At 40.1% G+C, this 19212-nt stretch overlaps 1 protein-coding gene across 13 annotated transcripts in view; it reads left to right on the forward strand.

Moving 5' to 3' along the window:
* Positions 1-19212, forward strand: part of STARD13 (StAR related lipid transfer domain containing 13) — a 332321-nt gene that overhangs the window by 248187 nt on the left and 64922 nt on the right. The window contains exon 1 of one of the 13 annotated variants that reach the window (XM_090133234.1): positions 6082-6785. The exons of 10 other annotated variants lie outside the window; for them this stretch is intronic. Coding sequence is in view for 1 of the 3 variants with exons in the window: in XM_090133224.1 (XP_089989350.1) it covers positions 16290-16299 (10 nt within the window). In the remaining 2 variants the exon portion in view is untranslated. Of the gene's footprint in view, positions 1-6081; positions 6786-15677; positions 16300-19212 lie in introns of those variants that run through there. 2 more of the 13 variants (XM_090133242.1, XM_090133224.1) reach the window with 2 other exon arrangements.

The following is a 19212-nucleotide window of genomic DNA, read 5'->3' on the forward strand; positions in this document are numbered from 1 at the left end:
GCAAGAGTTCCAGGAACAGGGAGACAAGGAGGAGATGGCCCTAAATCAAGGGCAGTAGTGTTGGTCCTTGGGAAGGGAAATGTGAGGGCACAAGGCTTGTTGGAGTGTGTTTTATATCACCAGATGGGAGTCAGAATAGGAATTATCACCCATTTTGACCCAAACCAAGCTGCTTTTGGCTCAGCTCTGAGAGCTGCCTGTTTGCAGCAAGGCAGGTGGGCTGAGCAGCCGTTTGGTGGTGTGATAAGCAAATCAGGGAGATGCTGCTGGACTTCTGTGAGACTCAAGCTGTAGAGTTTTGAGTTGAACAACATCTATATTGGCTATTTAAGGGAGACATATGTCATGTAAACTACGGAGATTTTCTAGCAGTAGAAAGACACTGAGAATCTACAAGAGTACAAAGTACAATTGAGGTAGATTTGCCTGAAAAATGAGTTAGGTAATACATATTTTGATCATTTAAAGAATGAAATTTATATAAAAATGCAAAAGCATATGGCTTTCTCATCAAGTGGAGATGGTACAACTGTCCTATTTTACATAAGCACTGAAATCGTAAATCTACGACAAATGGCTCAGGAGCTCTTTGAAAAAATGTCAGTCTTGGCTAAGAGCATAAAAACTGCCTATGACAGTTTTTCACACTCAATGTGAAAATAACTTTTTTCTTTTGATTTTGCCTTGAAATACCTATTTTGATGCAGAGTTTCAAGTACAGTAACCTAGGTACTGTTTTTCTTTCCCCTTATTCCCTGTCGTTTTTTGCTCAATGTGTATCAGTGTTATCTGTGGATATATTCTCTCATATCTGTAGCTTTTAAGAATTTCATAATCTTTTGGAAAAAATATGAGTGTGTTTGTAGGAGAAACCTGAACTCTGATGAATGTATATTTTATTTTATTTGAAAGCAAAATGTTCCTGAATTCAGGATTTCAGAGACCAGTTGCAAATCGAGGATGTTTTGCAAGAATCACAGGCAGGAGACAGCGTTCTCTGACACTGGGATTAAGCTAACTGCAGAAGGGAAAGGACATCTTTGACTGCTTGAGGCCACTGCCTCTAAACCACAGAATCATAGAATCATAGAATGGCTTGTGTTGGAAGGGACCTCAAGGATTATCAAGCTCCAACTCCCCTGCTGCAGACAGGGCCACCAACCTTCACATTTAATACTAGACCATGGGTGTCCAACCATTTGAATGGCCAGGGCTGTACTGAATAAAAAGGAATTGTCTTCGGCTGCATATAAAATGTATAATATAGTTCATATATATTAGTAACAAAATTTATTTTCTTTTTTTTTTTTGTATTTATTTTTTATTAAAACATAAAGAAGAGAGAAAAAAAAAACCTTTAAGTCATGTATTTTAATGGCATCAAAGAAGCCAATCTTTTTGTGACATTTGTTTTCAGTACCTCTAACAAAAACAGCAAATTGAGCCATATCTATAGCATTGATAACTTCATGTATCACCAAAGCACAAGTTTGAAAATAGCAACTTTACTCTCCAATTTTTTTTTCAATAGATTTTCCTCTTTCTTCAGTGTGCCTGGCTATATTCTGTTAAGACAAACTGGTTTTAAAAAATCTTTTTTTAATCAAGATAAGTTACATGCTTTCCAAACATTGCTTAATAAACTCGCCGTCAGTGTATGGTTTAGATTTTTTTTCAATCACATTTGCTACCACATAAGTAGCTTTTATAATAGAGTCTGTTTGAGTTGTAACTTTAAATATATATATATTTGATATGACAGACTTTTTTCCTCTATTTTATCTTTACAACATTTTCTTTGAAATACATGGAATTTGGCAGCACGTTTTTGCATATAATGTCTTTTCAGTTATAATCTTTGAAAACTGACATGTCTTTCTTGAAAATTAAGCACAGAGCCATTTTATTTGGCTGGACACAAAAATACTCATCTATCCATTTTTTGTTGAACACTTCATCCATGCTTTTTTATTTTTTAATTTTTTTATTTTTATTTTTATTTTTTTATTTTTTTTTCAGTTCTGTTTTCTTTCAAGACAACATTACTGCTTTTCTGAAAGAGTGGTCAGGTTCTGGAATGGGCTGCCCAGGGAGGCGGTGGAGTCACCAACCCTTGAGGTGTTCAAGGAACATTTAGACGTTGTGTTGAGAGACATGGTTTCGTGAGAACCATTGGTGATAGGCGGATGGTTGGACTGGATGGTCTTGTAGGTCTTTTCCAACCTTGGTGATTCTATGATTCTGTGATTAGGTAGGTTGAAATACTGTTCACTGCAGGGGAGTTGGACTAGAAGACCTTTAATGGAGTCCCTTCCAACTCTAAGGATTCTGTGATTCTGTTCTATGATTCTATGATATATTCTTGTCCATCACTATGTTTTACTCACCAAGTGGCACAAGTGCATGCTACATGTTATACATGCGGGTTTCAATTCAACTGAGTGTGTATGGTGGATATGAGAGTTAGAGCTGCTTTGTACCCTCTCTTTGTCCCATTTTCAGCCCATACAGTGCTGATGGCACACCACTGTGTGGCTGTTGCTGAGCAATGGGTGCATGCTTGAGGCCAGGCCAGGCTGAGCCACTTGGCGGGGAAGAGCTGCTGCCATGATGACGCAGAGCAGGGGGCGGCTGCAATATGAGCCTGGCCAGGATGCATGCAGCACGTGGGCCATGGGTTGGATATGCCTGCCCTAGACTCTGCCTGTCCTGGTGGCACAGAAAACCTCAGATTTTCCGCCAGCATCCTCCAGGGCTAGCTCAGGAGGAGCAGTAATAAAGGACTGAAGGGAACCAGCTGACAGTAGGGCAGAGAGGAGCACTGGCTGCCAATGTCCTCTGAGGGCAGCCCGGCTGGCGGCTGCAGGGCGGTTATCAGCTGTGTGGCCATGTGATTATGGGACAGCAGCAGGAAATACCTGCTGTAATCTGGGAGGCTGGCAGTTGAGAGCAATGAAGAACAAAGGCCTACATGTGCTTGTAAATTAGAGGCTAATGGCAAGTCAATCACTAATGGAGCCTAACAAGGCAGCCTCACTGCTGGCCTTGCCACCAGTTCATTTCCACTGGAAGCCATGAGGCCCAGCTGCAGCAAATCACTCAGTTCCCTTTCCCCATCGCCCAGCCTTGTTCAGCTCATATTGGTGCATTTGGAAAAGCTATTAGAAGGGAAATAGCTCATTGAAGGAGACTAGAACAGTGGTTGTATTTCAGTCTCCTGTCCATGGGTAGAGGCTGCTCTCCTTGTCTGGAGCTGCAGGGTGAAGACCGAAGATGGATACCAGCTTTTGAGCTGGAGGGCAGCGCTGGTGGAGAGCAAGGTGTGTAGCACAACCCTGAAGATGTTTCAGCTCAGAATGGGTTTCTCAACTACCTGAAATCAAAGCAGGGAGGAGATATCTGTCAGGAGCTGAGCGAGCTGGCACAACATGAGTCCTTGTCTCCTTGCAGGCTAGGCTTGGTCATCCTTCCAGCAGTGTTCTTGTACCTCTTGTTTCTTCTCAGGAGGCTCGTAATCCTTTTTACTGCATTATAAGCAAATACATTGTAAAGTCAGAGTGCCTTTGAACTATTAAAACCTTCCCACCTGACAGCCTTGTGGTAGAAGGTTCGGTGCATTAAATGTACTCAGCTTCCAAGAGTAATCCAGGAACAAGCAGGCATAGCTGCCCTCATTGCTCTGAGAAGACAGATCTTTTCTGTTTACAAGTTGCCTAGAAAGAAAATGGCAAATAATGTGTTCCTTCTTCTTCCTTCCAGTGCAGTTGTAGGGATCTGAAACTGTGAACATGGTGTTTCAGAAGGGCCAGAAGGCCAAAGGGCTTGGTCTTGAGATCTCCTGAGGTCCTTTTCCAACCTCAGTTACCCCAGGACCCTGTGATTTCATTATTCAGCTTTCTAAAAACAAATCAGGGCAGACTTTCACCAGAGCTGTGGAGCTCTGCAGTTGCTTCTTCTGCCAATTCTGTAATAATTGTATTACAGGGGCTGTGAACACTGAATGCCTTTGGATGGGCATCTAATTCCTTACAGAGGAACTCTTCCTGTTAAAGATTTTTCTCTGATAGAAGCCAACTCAGCAAAAAGCAGGTCCATGGTTCTTCTGGTGTCAGCAGAGGGAGAGATTGTAGGTAAGCTGGCCCAAATGAAGATCTGTGTCTCACGGTACGTCTTACCAGCAGAAAGCTCAGTGAAGTCTGATCTGGTGTCCGGTCTCACTGGATCTCATGACTAGCTCAAGGAGAGGGGGAAGTGAGGACTACAATGTTTGTGAACAGTGTCAGGAGGGACTATCCTGCTGTCCTTCATCCCTGGATGATCTCTTGACCACCAAACTGTCTGAAACCAAACCCTGTAGCATGCTTTTTTTTCATGTTAGGCAGTAGACAGAATGCTCTCTAAAAGTCCAGTCCTTGGAGGATCCTCATCCTGGGTTTATATAGTACATGTTACACTGTGGTATCAAAGCTTTAATCGCCTCTTACAACATTTGCTAGAGATTCAAAATTCTGTTATCATTCAAATGGCTACGTACTACTGATTGGTCTCATTTATGGATTTTCAAGTACATTTTAAAGGTCAAACAAGTAATTTTAATCAGTCCTGCGTGTTTTGATAACTGATAAGTATTGAATGTACAGCAGCACGTGGAAAGCAAGATTAATTATGTTTGCCCTTACATATTTGTATGGGGCACAGGGATGGTGCTTTTCCCTGCTCCTTTCACTCTCCATCATCAAGCTACTGACAAATCTGAGCCACAGCTGCTTGGATGAAGGCCCAGGACCCACATCATATGGCTACTAATTAAGAGAGTAGTAGCTACATCAAAGCCATGCTGCCCTCAGCTAAAAGCATTGTTGGCTACTTAATCTACAAGGCTTTCTTTTAGGCTTCCTGGCTAGTAATTAGAAATTTGTCTGTTGTGATTGTTCTCAAATTCTTATGTGGAGAGCTTTCAGATTACAACAGACCATCCTCAGTGACTTCTGCAAAAATTTTTATCAAAGAAACTGAACATATTTTTGTATTTCCACAAATTGCAGTCACAGTCTGGGAGCGTGGTTTGAACTCAGATGCTGTACTGTCAGCCTCTGCAATGAGAACTGGAGGACCAACTGCATCTCATACTGGGAGTAGTGGTACACACAGGGATGGGAGGCAAGGCTGATCATCATGGGCACTGAAAAGATGAGATTGTTCAGCATAGAAAAAAAAAAGGATTAAATGGGTTATGACAGAAACCTGTGAAGTCATTTATCATGTGGAGAAACAGAACTTGGAAGAACTGTGGGGCATGTAATGAAATGGTTAGTGAGTAGGTGTAAGTAGACAGATATACCTTCTCTGTGCTTTTCCACTATATTTTTAGAACATGGCTGTGAATGGGCACAATCAGCTTCAAAAAGGGTGGGATTCATTCAAGAAGATGGGTCTGCCGTGAGTACTAAGCACTACAGTCCAGCTCCAGCATCTGTCTGGTGAAATCCATGCATCCCTGACTGCTAGGAGCAGAAGCATAGCTGGAGGAAAGCCACTCCTGGCACACCGTTATGCACTTCTCCCTAAGCTGGTGTCCATATGAGACTTGAAGGGCTCCTTCTTCACATCTGAGACTGCCATCCTCAGCTCATCTAGCCACGGGCTAGGTCAGGAGACTGTGTGCCATGGAGTCATAGCAGTTGTTGGGAGACTTTTCATCTTCAGGCGGAGGGCAGAGAGCCTTTCAGACCCTTTCAGCCAGGGTGCGGCTCTCATGCCAGAAAGAGCTGAGAGCTCCTGGGTTTTGCAGCCCATTCAGACTGGATCCAGATCTGCCCAGTAATTTTTAATTTCCACAGCACGGTTTCTTAAGAAGATCTGGAGGGTGGAGGATTAAAACAATTTGCAGTTTACAGAAGCAGCTTTGTTTTGCTCTGCTCATGGGAACAAAGTTCGCGGCGCTATTTTTATGGTACCACCTTGCTTTTATACTCCACGCTTTGTTAAACATGATAATGAGTTCAGTGCTGTGTAGAGTATTCAGTGCCGTGCAGAAAATAAAAGTATTTCCTGCTCACACTTCAAAAGAGCTGGTGTGGTAAAAGCTCTTTCAAGCTAAGGGCTGCTAGCCTAAACAGTGTGTATTCGGGGTTAGCCTGTCAAAAGCCCTATATTGTAAATGTAAATTTATCTTTGTAAGAATGACAAGCTCCTGTTCAAAGCAAAACATTATATGAAACAGTTCACCGAGGCAGTGTGTTTTACTATATTCCCCCTCTGGAACAGAGAGGAGTTTTGTGTTACATTAATCAGCTTCTGAGCCCTGAAGGTCACAATTATCTGGCCACTATTTTTCAGTATTAGTGATTTTAGTACATGATTAACTTTCATGTGTGCATCATTAAGATGAAGAATTGTTTTTGAAGTTTCAAATAGAGCAGCAGGTCTTAGCTGTAGTATTTGCCATACTTGCTCAGCTGCTATTAAAAGGGATGATTTATAGAAAATCCAGCTGTGAGTTTTCGTTTCTTCAAGAGTGGGAGGCGGGACTAGAAGCCAACCTAAAACCAAGCAGAGCATTGATCAGAGTAGAAATGATGTAGAGCACAGCTCCACAGACAACAGCTAAGCCTGGTGGAAGTATTAGCTGGCAGTGATAAGGAGGCAGAAGCAGCGCTCAGTGACAGAGGAGCCATCTGTCAGAAACTGAGAATCACATTTCAAGAACCCAGAAAATGAAGTACAGAAGAAAGTGATTTTGGTTCAAAGGTACAGTGAAGCCTAAGGATATCTATCTGCAGACAGTAAGTTTCTACGCTGTGGCAGTAATGTTTGATACAGCAGCTAGCAGTGCTTGGAAGGGCTTTTCAGCTTTGAAAACAGATTTAAGTGTCTCCTTTATAAAACAGCTTGTGCTTAAAGTTCTTATTTATTTTTAAGATGTAAGTAAGCTTATCTGTTTGTGGTGGCTTCTTTAAAAATGTGTAAACTAACTTTAAAACTGCTGGTGTCCATCAGTTGAGAGGCTGCTTTTATTTAATAAGGTCATCTCCTGTCGAGGATAAGATTTGTTCCTAACCTTTCTGAAAAATATCGTAGAAGAAAGACTGCTTTGGCCCCAGTTGCGAGGTGAAGAAGGGTAGGCAGGAGTATTCTTTCTGGAAAGGGGAAAGGAGTTCCCACCCAAATAGATCTGAACTAACTGGAACTGCGGCATATAAACAGCCTGGGGCTGTATTCTCCCCCTGCTTACGCTGATGTAAGGCAAGTTTAAGTCTACTGCAGTTAATAAAATTACTTCTGATTTAATTAAGGATAGAATTTGTTTGCACATTTCTTAATGATGAAAAAGCCCCATGGTTCTTTCCAAAGTGCATTTAGTGTTAACAGATTATTAAGGACTTGCTTTAAAATACTTTTATTATAAATGAATTGTAAACTCACATTGTGATGCATCTTTTTCATGTATTTGTATCCTTCATTGAGACAAGCACCAAAGCCAGCATAAGAGATTGTAAGCAATCCTATTATTTTTTGTTAGCAAGTTCTCAGATAAGGTTTGCACTGCTTGTTGTTTCGCGTTCTTTTCATTCAGTGGCTGTTTTGGGGGTGATATGCTTTAATCCCAAAAGGTCTGCTTGGCTCCAGAAGCGAGAAGACAGTGTTAGCTGTAGCAGATAGAGTGAAAGTCCTGTACAAGACCCCAGGCTGTGCTTTTAGCAATGAAGCAGTCATCTTGCGAAGCGTACTGAAAAAAATACTCCTGTTGCAGTGATTTTACTGTGCTAGTTGCTCCATGCTAGAAGCAAAAGCATTGGCTGTTGACTGAGGGGGTGAAAAAAAAAAAAAAAAACCCGCTCACTATTATGGCCCAATATGGATGACAAAACACTGTAGCATGTGTGGGAAAATGGCTGCAGTCCAATGTCTGGAACCGTTTATCTTCTGGTAGAGTCTGGAAGATGACTGTTTTATGTATTTTACAGAAATCCCTGCTGATTGATTTCATTTACTTTAGGGGGAGGGGGCACGGTGACTGATGGTGGGGACAACTGGAAGAAAGAAAAAAAACGCGTGGATTCTTTGCATTATCCTGACATCCTGTTCTGGTTTGGGTTGCTGGCACCTTTAAAGGAGACTGGACCATTGTGGACAGCCCCATACTTCCCATTGCTGTTTTTTCTTCTGCTGACAGTTAGAGTTTTGCTTCTTGTTCCTGGGTCTCAGTGAATGAAAAGTTGCAGGCTGTGCTTACCACTGTCCCCTCCACTGGCGTTGCCCTTTTCCTGACAGCATTGGGTACATTTGGGGAATTACTCGTAAAAGAAGAATGGACAGAACTTCATACAGGTTTCAGTAGCCTGACAATAGTCTGGCCAACAGTGGGCAGTGTTATTGAAGATGGAGGAAAGAGTCTGTGACCAAAACTGAGATTTCCTGTCAGTGGGAAAAGTCTGTTTTCAGCATGCAGGGCTTGCTGAAAAAGCTAATCCCACTTTGGCACGTGACTTCTGCACGCTAGGATGATGACAGAGTTTGTTGTTAAAATAAGCAGAATTTTTCTTTTTTTCCTCTCTCTCTTTTTTTTTTTTTTTCTTATTAAGAGATAAAACTGAAGTATGCTGTACAGTTTTGTCTTTACCTTACTGCTGTTTTTCTGTGTGCTCTATCTGCCTGTCAGCCGAGGTGTTTGCCTTCAACTCAATTAGTCTCACATCATGGCATGACAGTCACTGTGCTTCTTATATGCCGGGCATATCTACAGACATTTACTTTCATGCTGCAGGAAATCCATGCCAGTGTTTTAGTATAATGAAACAAGACAGGGAGGTAACGTTTACTGGTCAGTACACTGCTACTGTATTGAAGACAAATAAAAAATGGGAAGAAAATGGATTTTTCAGTTGGCAATATGACTTCATTTTACACTCAGCAGTCTCTTCACAGGGCCTTCTACTGATGGCTACAGTGCTATGTCCACTGCAGGGTCACGCAGCAGAGCTGGAGAGAAGGAATCACTGTCTCCATCCCATCACATCCAGTTTCCCATATATACCACTCAGTACAATCAAGACATTCTTCACTGACAGAGCAGAAAAGAAAGAAAGAAAAAAATCATATCTCACCCTAACAGCCAAGGAAGCTTCACATACTTACAAAATGTTTGCATCTGATTGATAGGAATCATTAATCACTGTACTTAAACAGTGTCCCAGGAATACAGCCAGCATCACCTTCGTTCTGAACGTTGTCTTGTGTTGATGTCTTGTGACGTTTTTCAGCATGCTGAGGTTCTCTGCTTTCGTTGGTCACCAGGCAGTCTTGAGGTGTGCTCATTTTCTGTGTTTGTTAGGGATATACTTACAGATATCAGACTTTTCTTAATTGCTCACATGTTGACCTCTGATTTTTAAGTTTACAGGAATTTAGGTTCATCTTAAACTTTTCTACTTTGCTAGTTTTGTTATTTTTTTTCTTTTCAGTGGAAGTTTAGGTTGAATATCAGAAAAAACTTCTTTACAGAAAGGGTTGTTAAGCACTGGAATAGGCTGCCCAGGGAGGTGGTTGAGTCACCATCCCTGGATGTGTTTAAAAACCATTTGGATGTGGTGCTCAGGGACATGATTTAGCAGACGGTTGTTAGAGTTAGGGTAGGATGGTTAGGTTGTGGTTGGACTCAGTGATCTTTAAGGTCTTTTCCAAACTGAGCAATTCTGTGGTTCTGTGATCATAGAATCATGGAATGACTTGGGTTGCCAGGGAGACATTTTGATTATTCTTTTACAGAACATCTTTTTATTAGAAGTGTCCCAGAGGGCTAGCCATTTTTTATCTTGATCAAATGCATTTGATTCTTTCCTGGTTTTGATAGATCTAATCAGGAGAGTCAGTTGTTGAGTGGTTGATAGCTTGAGTTTGGGGTGAAGCTACCAATCCTTTTCTTTTTTGTGTGCTCATGAGCTGCCCTATGACAGAGCAAATCTGGTATTCCTGTGACTTCTTCCATTATTGTGGAGTCCCTGAGGGAGAGCACCTTCTTCAATGAGAAGACTCTTCATTGAGGTAGTGCTAGAAAACAGATCCAGTGTAAGCATGTGGTATATTGCTAATAGAACCCTATTAGATGTCTCTTCTCTCTCGAAGCTCATTAACTAAGATGTTCCATTTTATCTGTTCACTTCCTGTTCTAGAGAAGCTGCATCTGACATGAACTTATATCTTACTTACTTCAATCATGCATTTGGCATAAGGGAAAAAAAGCACATGCAAACTTGTTTTCTCATCCATTAGGACTGCATTTGCCAAGTAGTTCAGAGCCAGTTTGGGACTACCAGCCCTTGTCTTGTTCCTCTTCTGTAGAGGTTTGTAGAGCTGTAAGTCACAGTATGTGTTTAGGCCCAGAGAAATCTGCCCCTATGGTCTTTGCACTTCGATTACTCAGCTTATTAAGTCTCTTCCTTGCTGAGTAGCATCCTTCATGAGGCTGCTGCAAAGGTGCCTTCCAGTAGGTTGTTTACACTGTCATTGCACCCTATCTCACTTTTTGGTAAATTTCATTCTTTGTGCTTTGCAGTGTAGTATATGACAAGCATAGGGCAGGTTGTAGATCCACAGCTGTCTCTTGTTTTCTTATCAGATGAAGCCAATGTATTGTTTAAAAAAAAAAAAGAAATCAGGTTTATATTTTTTTAAAAGGGAGCTCTGCAGGCTGTGGAACATTATAAAATACTTCACTGAATGTCTGTGCAGGACATATGGTAACAGGAAAGCTGCTATGTACCACATGAAGTTGCAGAGTGAGGCAACTGGAGGTGATGCATAAATGATTTACTTATTCATATATAACTCTAATCTAGAATCACAAATTTTTGCTGTCCCATAAAAATGATGGCTTCATGTGACCCTTGAAAGCCTTCAGCATTAAGTGGCATTAAGTTGATGGCTACTTTTTTTGTACCTTCCGCGAAAAAATATGTATAAATCAAGAAGGATTTCCTTGTAATGTACTCATAATTCTCACAAAGCAAAACTCCCACCCAAATCTAGTGATCAAGCATGGTTTCTTGAACTCAGCAGAAAGGTCACCTCATGAAAAACATGGTGGTATAATAGTCAGGCCACCCAGACAATTATTTTTGGCTAGGACATTGCTTTAATTAAGTGATTGTAAAGTTAAAATAATAATAAGATTCTTACTTAATCAGATAAAAGGCAGGGGAGCCTACATTAAACTCCGTTTCCATCCATGAACACATCCAGATGATCTAAGATCAGTCGCTGTTTGAGGAACATTTTCGCATGGAGGGACAGACAGGATGGGCTGAGGTTGAGGCCTGAATGTTCTGGGGTTTGTGTATTTAAATCAAATCCTTAGCATTGTTTTGTTCCTTAATTACCTCTGGTTTGGTGATTTATTGATGCCTTTGAAAGTAAGTAGACTCTGTAAAGCATAATCATACTGTGTCACGTAAAGGCTTCTATTGAATCTGTGTACATTATGCACAAAAGGAAGGATTTACTGAGGGGACTTTAGTGGAGATGATATTATACATCAAGGTTAATACAGAAATAACTGTCATTTAAAGCTGCAGTTAAGTTACTTACTTGCAAGTGACATTGAAGGTCATGTGCAAGCGTTGGTTAGGGTTGTCTCCATTCTTGAAATCTGCCTGAACAGCCAACAGTTTGGGCAGAAGGTGAATAGGAACCTCAAGTCAGAGGCTGGGACATCTTTCAAGAGCACTGCTGGGAGGAACAAATTTACTGTTTTGTCTTTTGTCATATTATTTACTGAATTTACTGTTCTGTCTTCCATATTGTGGTGACTTGGTTTGAGGGAATGGTTTAGTGAGCATGGTGGTGATGGGTTGATGGTTGGACTAGATTATCTTACTGGTCTTTTCTAACCTTAACGATTCTATGATTCTATGACTTTGGGGAAAAATGGATTACTGTATACTCCAGCATTTTAGCAGGCTCTGAACAGAACTGAAAATTGTGAATTTCAGTCTTTTACCAGCCATGAGCATAAACGAAAAAAATCCCATTGTTGTCATACTTGGATTAGTTTCTGGGAAACTTTTGGAGATTCTACCTTGGCTTGCATTGATGGGTGGTTACTGAGCATCCCATGCCTCACATGGCCACCTCCAGACTTTGCTATATCTTCATGGGGTACCCCAGTTTCTCCAGTAGACACTGTCCTCATGGCTTCCTGCTGCTGTTGGCTGCTGAGGATCCCAGAAAGTGGCTCTGCTTGTTTCCTCTAGCAGAACAGAGTGCTCTTTCTTCCCTCTCTCTCTCCTGTGTCCCAGCAGGGATACATTGGTCAGGAAAATGGCCATCTCTTGTTGGAGATGAAGGATATAGCAAATTGTCCAGGAGATATTTTTTTGTAACAGAGGTGCATCCTTCCACCAGTGGCCAGTGGAATTTAGGCAGTCCTGTCATCCTGATTTGGTTTATAGGGTCATGTCCACAGATGACCAGGAGCCATTGGGATATGCAGGCACAACAGTGTGGACCTCTCTTGTGTTTCTGAAGCAATGAATTCAAAATATAGATGTATATTAATATTTAGTGTTTTGTACATTAAATCTCCATAGACCTGTAAAAACATGTCTAATTTATACATCCAAAGTAATAGAAGAAGTAAACACACATAATAGTCAGCCTTTTCATCACTTAACTCAGTGAGGAATGAAGACACTATTTTGTTTGGACTGTAATTACTTATACATACCTGAAAATGCCATCCCGTATTCCCAGTTCTTTGTGAAAACACCGCAAGTTCAGCGTTACAAGAGCATTTCAGGCAACTGCATAATGAGTTAACTTCATTTTTTAACCAAACTGGAGATTAAGAGTCTGTCTCACATCTCACTAAGATATCTTCACTGCAGTTTTTTCAGTGACTTTAGATGATAAGGTAAACTAGTTCATTTTAAAGAACTAGTTCAGTTTAAAAATTGTTATTGAGAAAATGGAGTCTTGAAATGACTTGAAAATACTGATAACAAGCATTTGGGCAGACTTTTAAGACAGCAGTCAAATGCCCTCGTGGTTTATATTATTTATTTTTATTGCTTTTGTATAGTCCACCTGAGCTTCAAGTCTGAATTCAGTAGACAGCTATAACTCTGTCTTAATTCTTCAACCCTGCCTTTGATGGCATCCAAGCAAGGAAAGTATCTGCCAGCTCCATGGGGCTGAGCATACAGAGGGTGAAACATACGCAGTAATTTAGGGAGCCACAAGGAAGAGTAATGAGTATTGTCAATGATTTTTGCATCCAAGGACAAAAAGTTGTGAACATTGCTTGAAATTCTGGACTTCATTTAGGTAGAACGGAAGAAGCTGCCTGTATACAAAAAACCTACATTTGTACTAAGAGGCTCTGGTAGGTAGGTTTGAAATAAGTTCCTGAACAAGTCACGTTAAATATATGATCAGAGATTAGAAGGGGCTGGATGGTATCACCCGTAGTCATCCTCCATAGCATCTTGCTCTGTGTTGCATTCTGCTCAGCCCAGTAGGATTGTAACGGTTATTGAATAAGGCAGCAGAGTTAAGCCTCCAGGTTAAACATTGATAGGAGAAGAATTGTAAGTCTTGTGCAAAAAGAATCCCTTCTTAAATTACAATCCTCGTACTGAGAATTTGTCCTTTGCAATCAGCATAACGGAATATACATATACAATCATATACAATCTTCAAGCTTTTTAATATTGACAATGCTCAGGACTGATATTCTAATGCTTTGGTAGAGTTTTTTCCCCTTCCAGTTTTCATTGTTTTAAGTCACTTTAGTAGAGAGGATTAATTTTCATTGAAAGCAATTTTTCCCAACATTTCCTTGTTTCCAGTAAGAAAAGAACAAGAACAAAGGCTACCAAACAAAATACAACTTGTCTAAAATCTCATAAAAGCTCTTACACAAGAATTTATCAAGCCTGGGAAAATATGTGCTAGTTTGTGAAAACATATTTTTCCTTGAAGTCACTGCAAGATTGCAAAAGTTCACATAACATATTGGTATGTGTGTGTGTTTATGTAAGACGGACCTCTCTATTTCACTTTCTGATGTCAGTGTTCCCTTGACAACTGTATTTTATTGATTAATAGAATGTATATAATTTCTTCTAGCTACATCATCCTACAAATTCATTTTCTTTGGGAGAAGTGCTTATGTTTTCTTCTTTTCTGAATTAAATTATTCTTCTGATATGAGAAATATTCTTTGGATCTTTCTGGAGGTGTTTCTGTGGCTGTACACAAAATCCAACAAAGTCGTCTGATACACTCCTATAAAGAAAATTTGTTAAATTATATATTATCTGCTGATATGTGTATTTCTTATTAAAATTCTTTTACCATATATTTTGAACTAGAATCTGCTTCACTGATGAAGCAATTGGAGATTCTGTTCATATAAATCCACTTATTTGTGCATTTCATCCAGAGATTTCAAATTCCCATTAGTAATACTTAATGGAGTCTCTATTAACAAATTATTATTATGGAATTATTTTACATCTAGATAGGCAGAGAAACTGAAAGTTTGAAAGTTAGCTTCTGATCATAGTAAATCTGAAGTGGTACTGAGAATAGCTCCTGAAAAGCCAGAAACTTTTACTATTCTAATCCATTTTAGGTTTTTCAGGTTGAATAGTTGGTTTCTTGCTAATGACAGTAGCGTTTCAAGAGCACTTTGTCCCAGCACAAGTCCTGTTGCTGTGACTGCCGAACATACTTATGCAAAGTTGTGATTCTGACCTGAAGACCTTTCATCTTCATGTAAAAGGGGTACAAATGAGTGCCACAAGCAGTAGGGAAGAGGGTAGGAAGGAGAGATACCGTGTTCAAGTTCAGATGGTGCTGTTCCCTGATTATGTGCACAGTCTGAGACATCTACATCGTTAGTTATATCAAATATCCTCTTACGTTGGGCTTTGCCCTTTTCCCCCCATGTTTATTTGTTTTGTGGTTCATAATTAGCACAGCAGCAGAGAGCAGCCAGGGTTCCCAGATGGAATCAGACAAGGGAGCAACAGGGAGAGAACTGGGAAGAATGAGAAAAAGGGGGAGGAGAAGTACAAGTAGTGGATGAGAAAGTAATGGAAGTTTAGCCAGATGTTGATGTAAAAGCTGTCTTTTTAATGTAGAGCTGAAAGTGTAGCCATTCCTACAATCCTAATATTAACAATTTACAAATTATAGCAGTGACTGTATTGTATATGACACACAGAGTGTAAATGATGGGAATGGGTTGTCAACACACATAGGAAAACAAGTCTGAAAATCTCTAGCACTTTCTTTAAATATAATAATTCCTGACAATTAAATATCCCGTTGGTTGCTATCCAAATATTTATCTTCGGTTAAATTGAAAGAAGTCTGCAGTCAGAGAAAACCCACGCTGTTCTGTTCTATGTCTTAAAGATTAAATTATATTCTACCTTTGAAAAAGCTCTTGGTTTCTGGTTCTATTCTGTCTTGTTTTTGTGGATAACTCTGAGAAAAAGAAAGGGAAGAGAGTCTGCCACTGATGGCAAGCAGGGACAAAAGCACTATTACTAGACTGTGGTTTTGAAAGCAGTTTACCGCACTAAGAGACCATAATGTCAAATCATGTTTTTAATCTTTCGGATAAAAATGTTCAACAACAGGCCTTCCTAGCAACAAGGCTCCACCTAACACAGAGCCTCATTTTCTTGCAGGGATCCTGCAGTTTTACATGAATATTCTGGGCCAATCTTTGGCAGCAACAACAGTAATTTATTCCAGATGAAAGTCAGGCCCACTACAATTAGCAATACCACGGTATTTATCTGAAAAATCCAGAAACACTGGCATTTGCTAGAGAGGCATTTTATCTTGTGGAGAACCCATTTAATTCAAGCACTTAGGTACATAGTGTTAAACAGATGATCTGAACTAGTAGACGTAGCTGCTTAAGTGCAATCCAGGGAGAGAGGTATTTGCTTGCTGAAGACCTACAGAGAGAGACCCATTCCTTATGTCCATCCATCCACCCACTCGAGGATGATTCAGTGTGCCTCGGATAAGTAAATACCTCTTCCATTGGGAATATAGAGGAACAATAGGAAATAAATGCTGGCGTCTCCATGCAGTTGGGATCCATTTAGTCATTTGAAGATGGATGTGACTTATCTTCCTCTTGCATAATAACCCAAGAATTAGAGCACTCACTCTGCAGGGAGGAGGTCCTGGGCTCTGTTCTTGAGTAGACTGAGCTCACATCTTCCACATTTAAGACAGAGGAACTTAGTTCCTGCCTTCTCAGGATGACCATTCGTAAGTCTCCATGCTTTTGTTTCTTATTCTTTCATTTTGTGTCTGTCTGTGAAGACTGTAAACTCTGTAAGGCACCGGTCCATTTGTCACTGAATGTCTGAGCAGCACTGACTTCTCTAAGGCTCCGGTTTGGGCTGAGGTTCGTAATGACATATAAGTAATAGCAACAATAGTGTGTATTTTTCTCTTCGCATCACAGGAAAAAAATAGAAAAAAAGAAAAAGAAAGGGCAGAATGAAAGCTTTGTTCTGGTAGATGCATTGCTTGTTTTTGACTAGTATTGGTAGAAGATGGTCTGTGTCAGCCTTTGGTTATGACATAGTTTGTGGAACTTGGATGAGTCTCCAGTGCAGTTAAACTTGATGTGTATTTATGGTATAGCTGGCTGCTCATTGATTTTCTATGGGCATGACTGTTTCTTCATTTTTGTTTGTCTCTTCTAGAGACATTTGTGCCTGAGTTTAATACATCTGGGAAATAGGGTGCCCCAGGGCTCTGTCTTGGAACTCTCACAGGAACTTCCTTGGATCTAGGAAAGTGGAAGGCTGCAGGAAAGTGGAAGGCTGCAGAGTTCCTGCTCTGTATAACAGCCTCTTGGCATTTTCTCTTAGAGTTTCTTGAGGGGGACAGAAAGAGGGGGAAGGAGCCATGAGGACAATGTCCCGCCTTATGCAGTCACTCCTGCAGCATTGCTGAGGAATTCACTAGTGATGTTTTCCTTCTGTGAGTCATTGCAGAGCTGCCAAAAGCTGGATGAGCCCACTGCCCAGTGATGAGTAGTGGTTGACCTTTATTCCCAAGATAGAGCTAAATGAATTGCTTTCTGAGCATCGGCATCAAGGCAGCCTGGTTCCCTGTGGATTTGGATTCCTTCTCCACACCTCACTGAATCCAGAGCCCTTAATGTAAGAAAGTAGAAATTAAAAGTATTATGTGGAAATCAGTACATGAAACTGTATGATACATACTAAGCAGACAGAAAGGGAGCACAATTGTAGGTTTGCCGTGAAAACATTAACGTTATTTTATAGTGAAGAATTGTTGAGAAACTCATCATAAGGAAAATATGGGACCCACCCCGTCAATTCATTTCAAATGTATTTCAGCCCAGCAAATGGATAGCCTGTGATGAATTTGGTGAGTTATCAAGCTTAGTAACTAACTGTACAGTCTATAGACAGCTAAATATAACTGCATTGCTCTTATAAAGTGGCAGTTATTTTTATCATTTTCTCCTTTGGCACCTTTAGAAGTATTACCGGCTATACCTAACTTCTATTAAATAATATTTAAAAGATAAATAAACTTGCTTTTACATCTCTAACTATATTAAAATGTTTATACAGTGAAGAAGAAAGTGTTGAGATCTCTTTTTGCATCTCCCCATCCCCAGTTTTAAAGATACCACAATTTATATATGGTTAAAGATACCACAACTCATATATGGCCTATTTTTCACATTTAAAAAAATGAAAGTAAGGAATTGCTATGAATGAGAAGAATTTTTTTCCATTGGCTTGGAGTTGCTCTTCAACTATGCAGGAGCAATTCAGCTACTGACAGTTCATGAAAGGCATCCAGAGATGCTAGCCACTCTTGAAAACTGATTTTCATCTTGAAAATGAATCTACAAATTGTTCAGTAGAAATGAAATATACTACTATCCTCAAAATGTTTAACATATGTAACCCACAAATGTGTTAATAACTTAGAATTTACCCTTTACTTTCAGATCTCTAACCACTTTTTCCTAAAGCTATTCTAGTATTTTTTGTCTGTCTAATTCTGCATAATCATTTCTCTGTTTCTCTGAGTCTGCATAATCATCTCTCAGCCTGTGGTAATCCATCATGATCTATCAGTTTGATAGATTTTCAGTGTCTGCTTGGCTTAGGATTGTTTTGTGCTGGAGCCACATCTGAAAATAGGAGCTAGGACAGTAGTGGTCAAAGACTGGCTTCAGCCTGGTGAAGTCCATTTCCCCAGTTCACCCAGTATTCAGTGTACAGGTACAATTCAAAGAATAAATCTCTACTTGGAAAGGTTGACTCAAAATGTTAATCTCTGAGAAGAGCAGAGCACTCTGAAAAACATCACTACCCGAAGGCCCTGAGCATTAATCTGAAAGCCTTTCGATGCTCATCTCTCAGGCTGACAGAGGATGGCATCCCTAAATGAAGGAGCTCAGTATTAAACAAGAAGTTCCAAGGTTGTTCTTTCCAAAAATTAGTAGAAGTTAAACTCTGATTTTGAAAATTTAACTTCTCTGAGCATGGATAAGGATGTGGGAGATTGCCAAGTGGCAGAATGGTGACCCCAAAAGAAGTACAGGTCAGTGGGGACTTCAGCATATGTGTTAAAAATATATGAAAACACTGTATGTTTCCATCAAGTCATAAAAGAATGCTTTCGGGGAAAATTCTCTCTCATAACCTAAAGACAGGAGATTTTAAAAACTAATGGCTTAAACCACAAAGTACCTTGAACCAAAGTATCCTCAGATTAGGCATATTCAATATAAGCACAAATGTGAATACTTTTTGGTGCCTCTTCCCCTTAGCCCTTTTGTCTTTATAAAGGACCTATCTAGAATTCTCTCTGAGTGCCTTTTTTCTTTGATTCCAGGTGCACATTTTCTTATTGGAATCAATGTGTCATCTTTAGGCAGTGATTAAAGAGATGGAGAGACTTGATGGTCTCAAGGTAGCACGCTTTAATTGGAGGTGAATTATTTACTCTCACTAGTTATGAATTTTAGTTCAAACATCCAAAATGGAGAAAGTGCTTGTAAGATTAGTGCAGTCCACTCCTGTAAGCTTATGTGGCATAGATAGTTGAATTTACCATCTGAGAGAAGAGTGGCAGTAAGAGGAGGCAGTGATGGTATTAGGAAGATAATTTCAGAAGTAAGAA

This window comes from Phasianus colchicus, chromosome 1 (genome assembly GCF_987193195.1).
Source record: "Phasianus colchicus chromosome 1, bPhaCol1.hap1.1, whole genome shotgun sequence".
Taxonomy (NCBI): Eukaryota; Metazoa; Chordata; class Aves; order Galliformes; family Phasianidae; genus Phasianus; species Phasianus colchicus.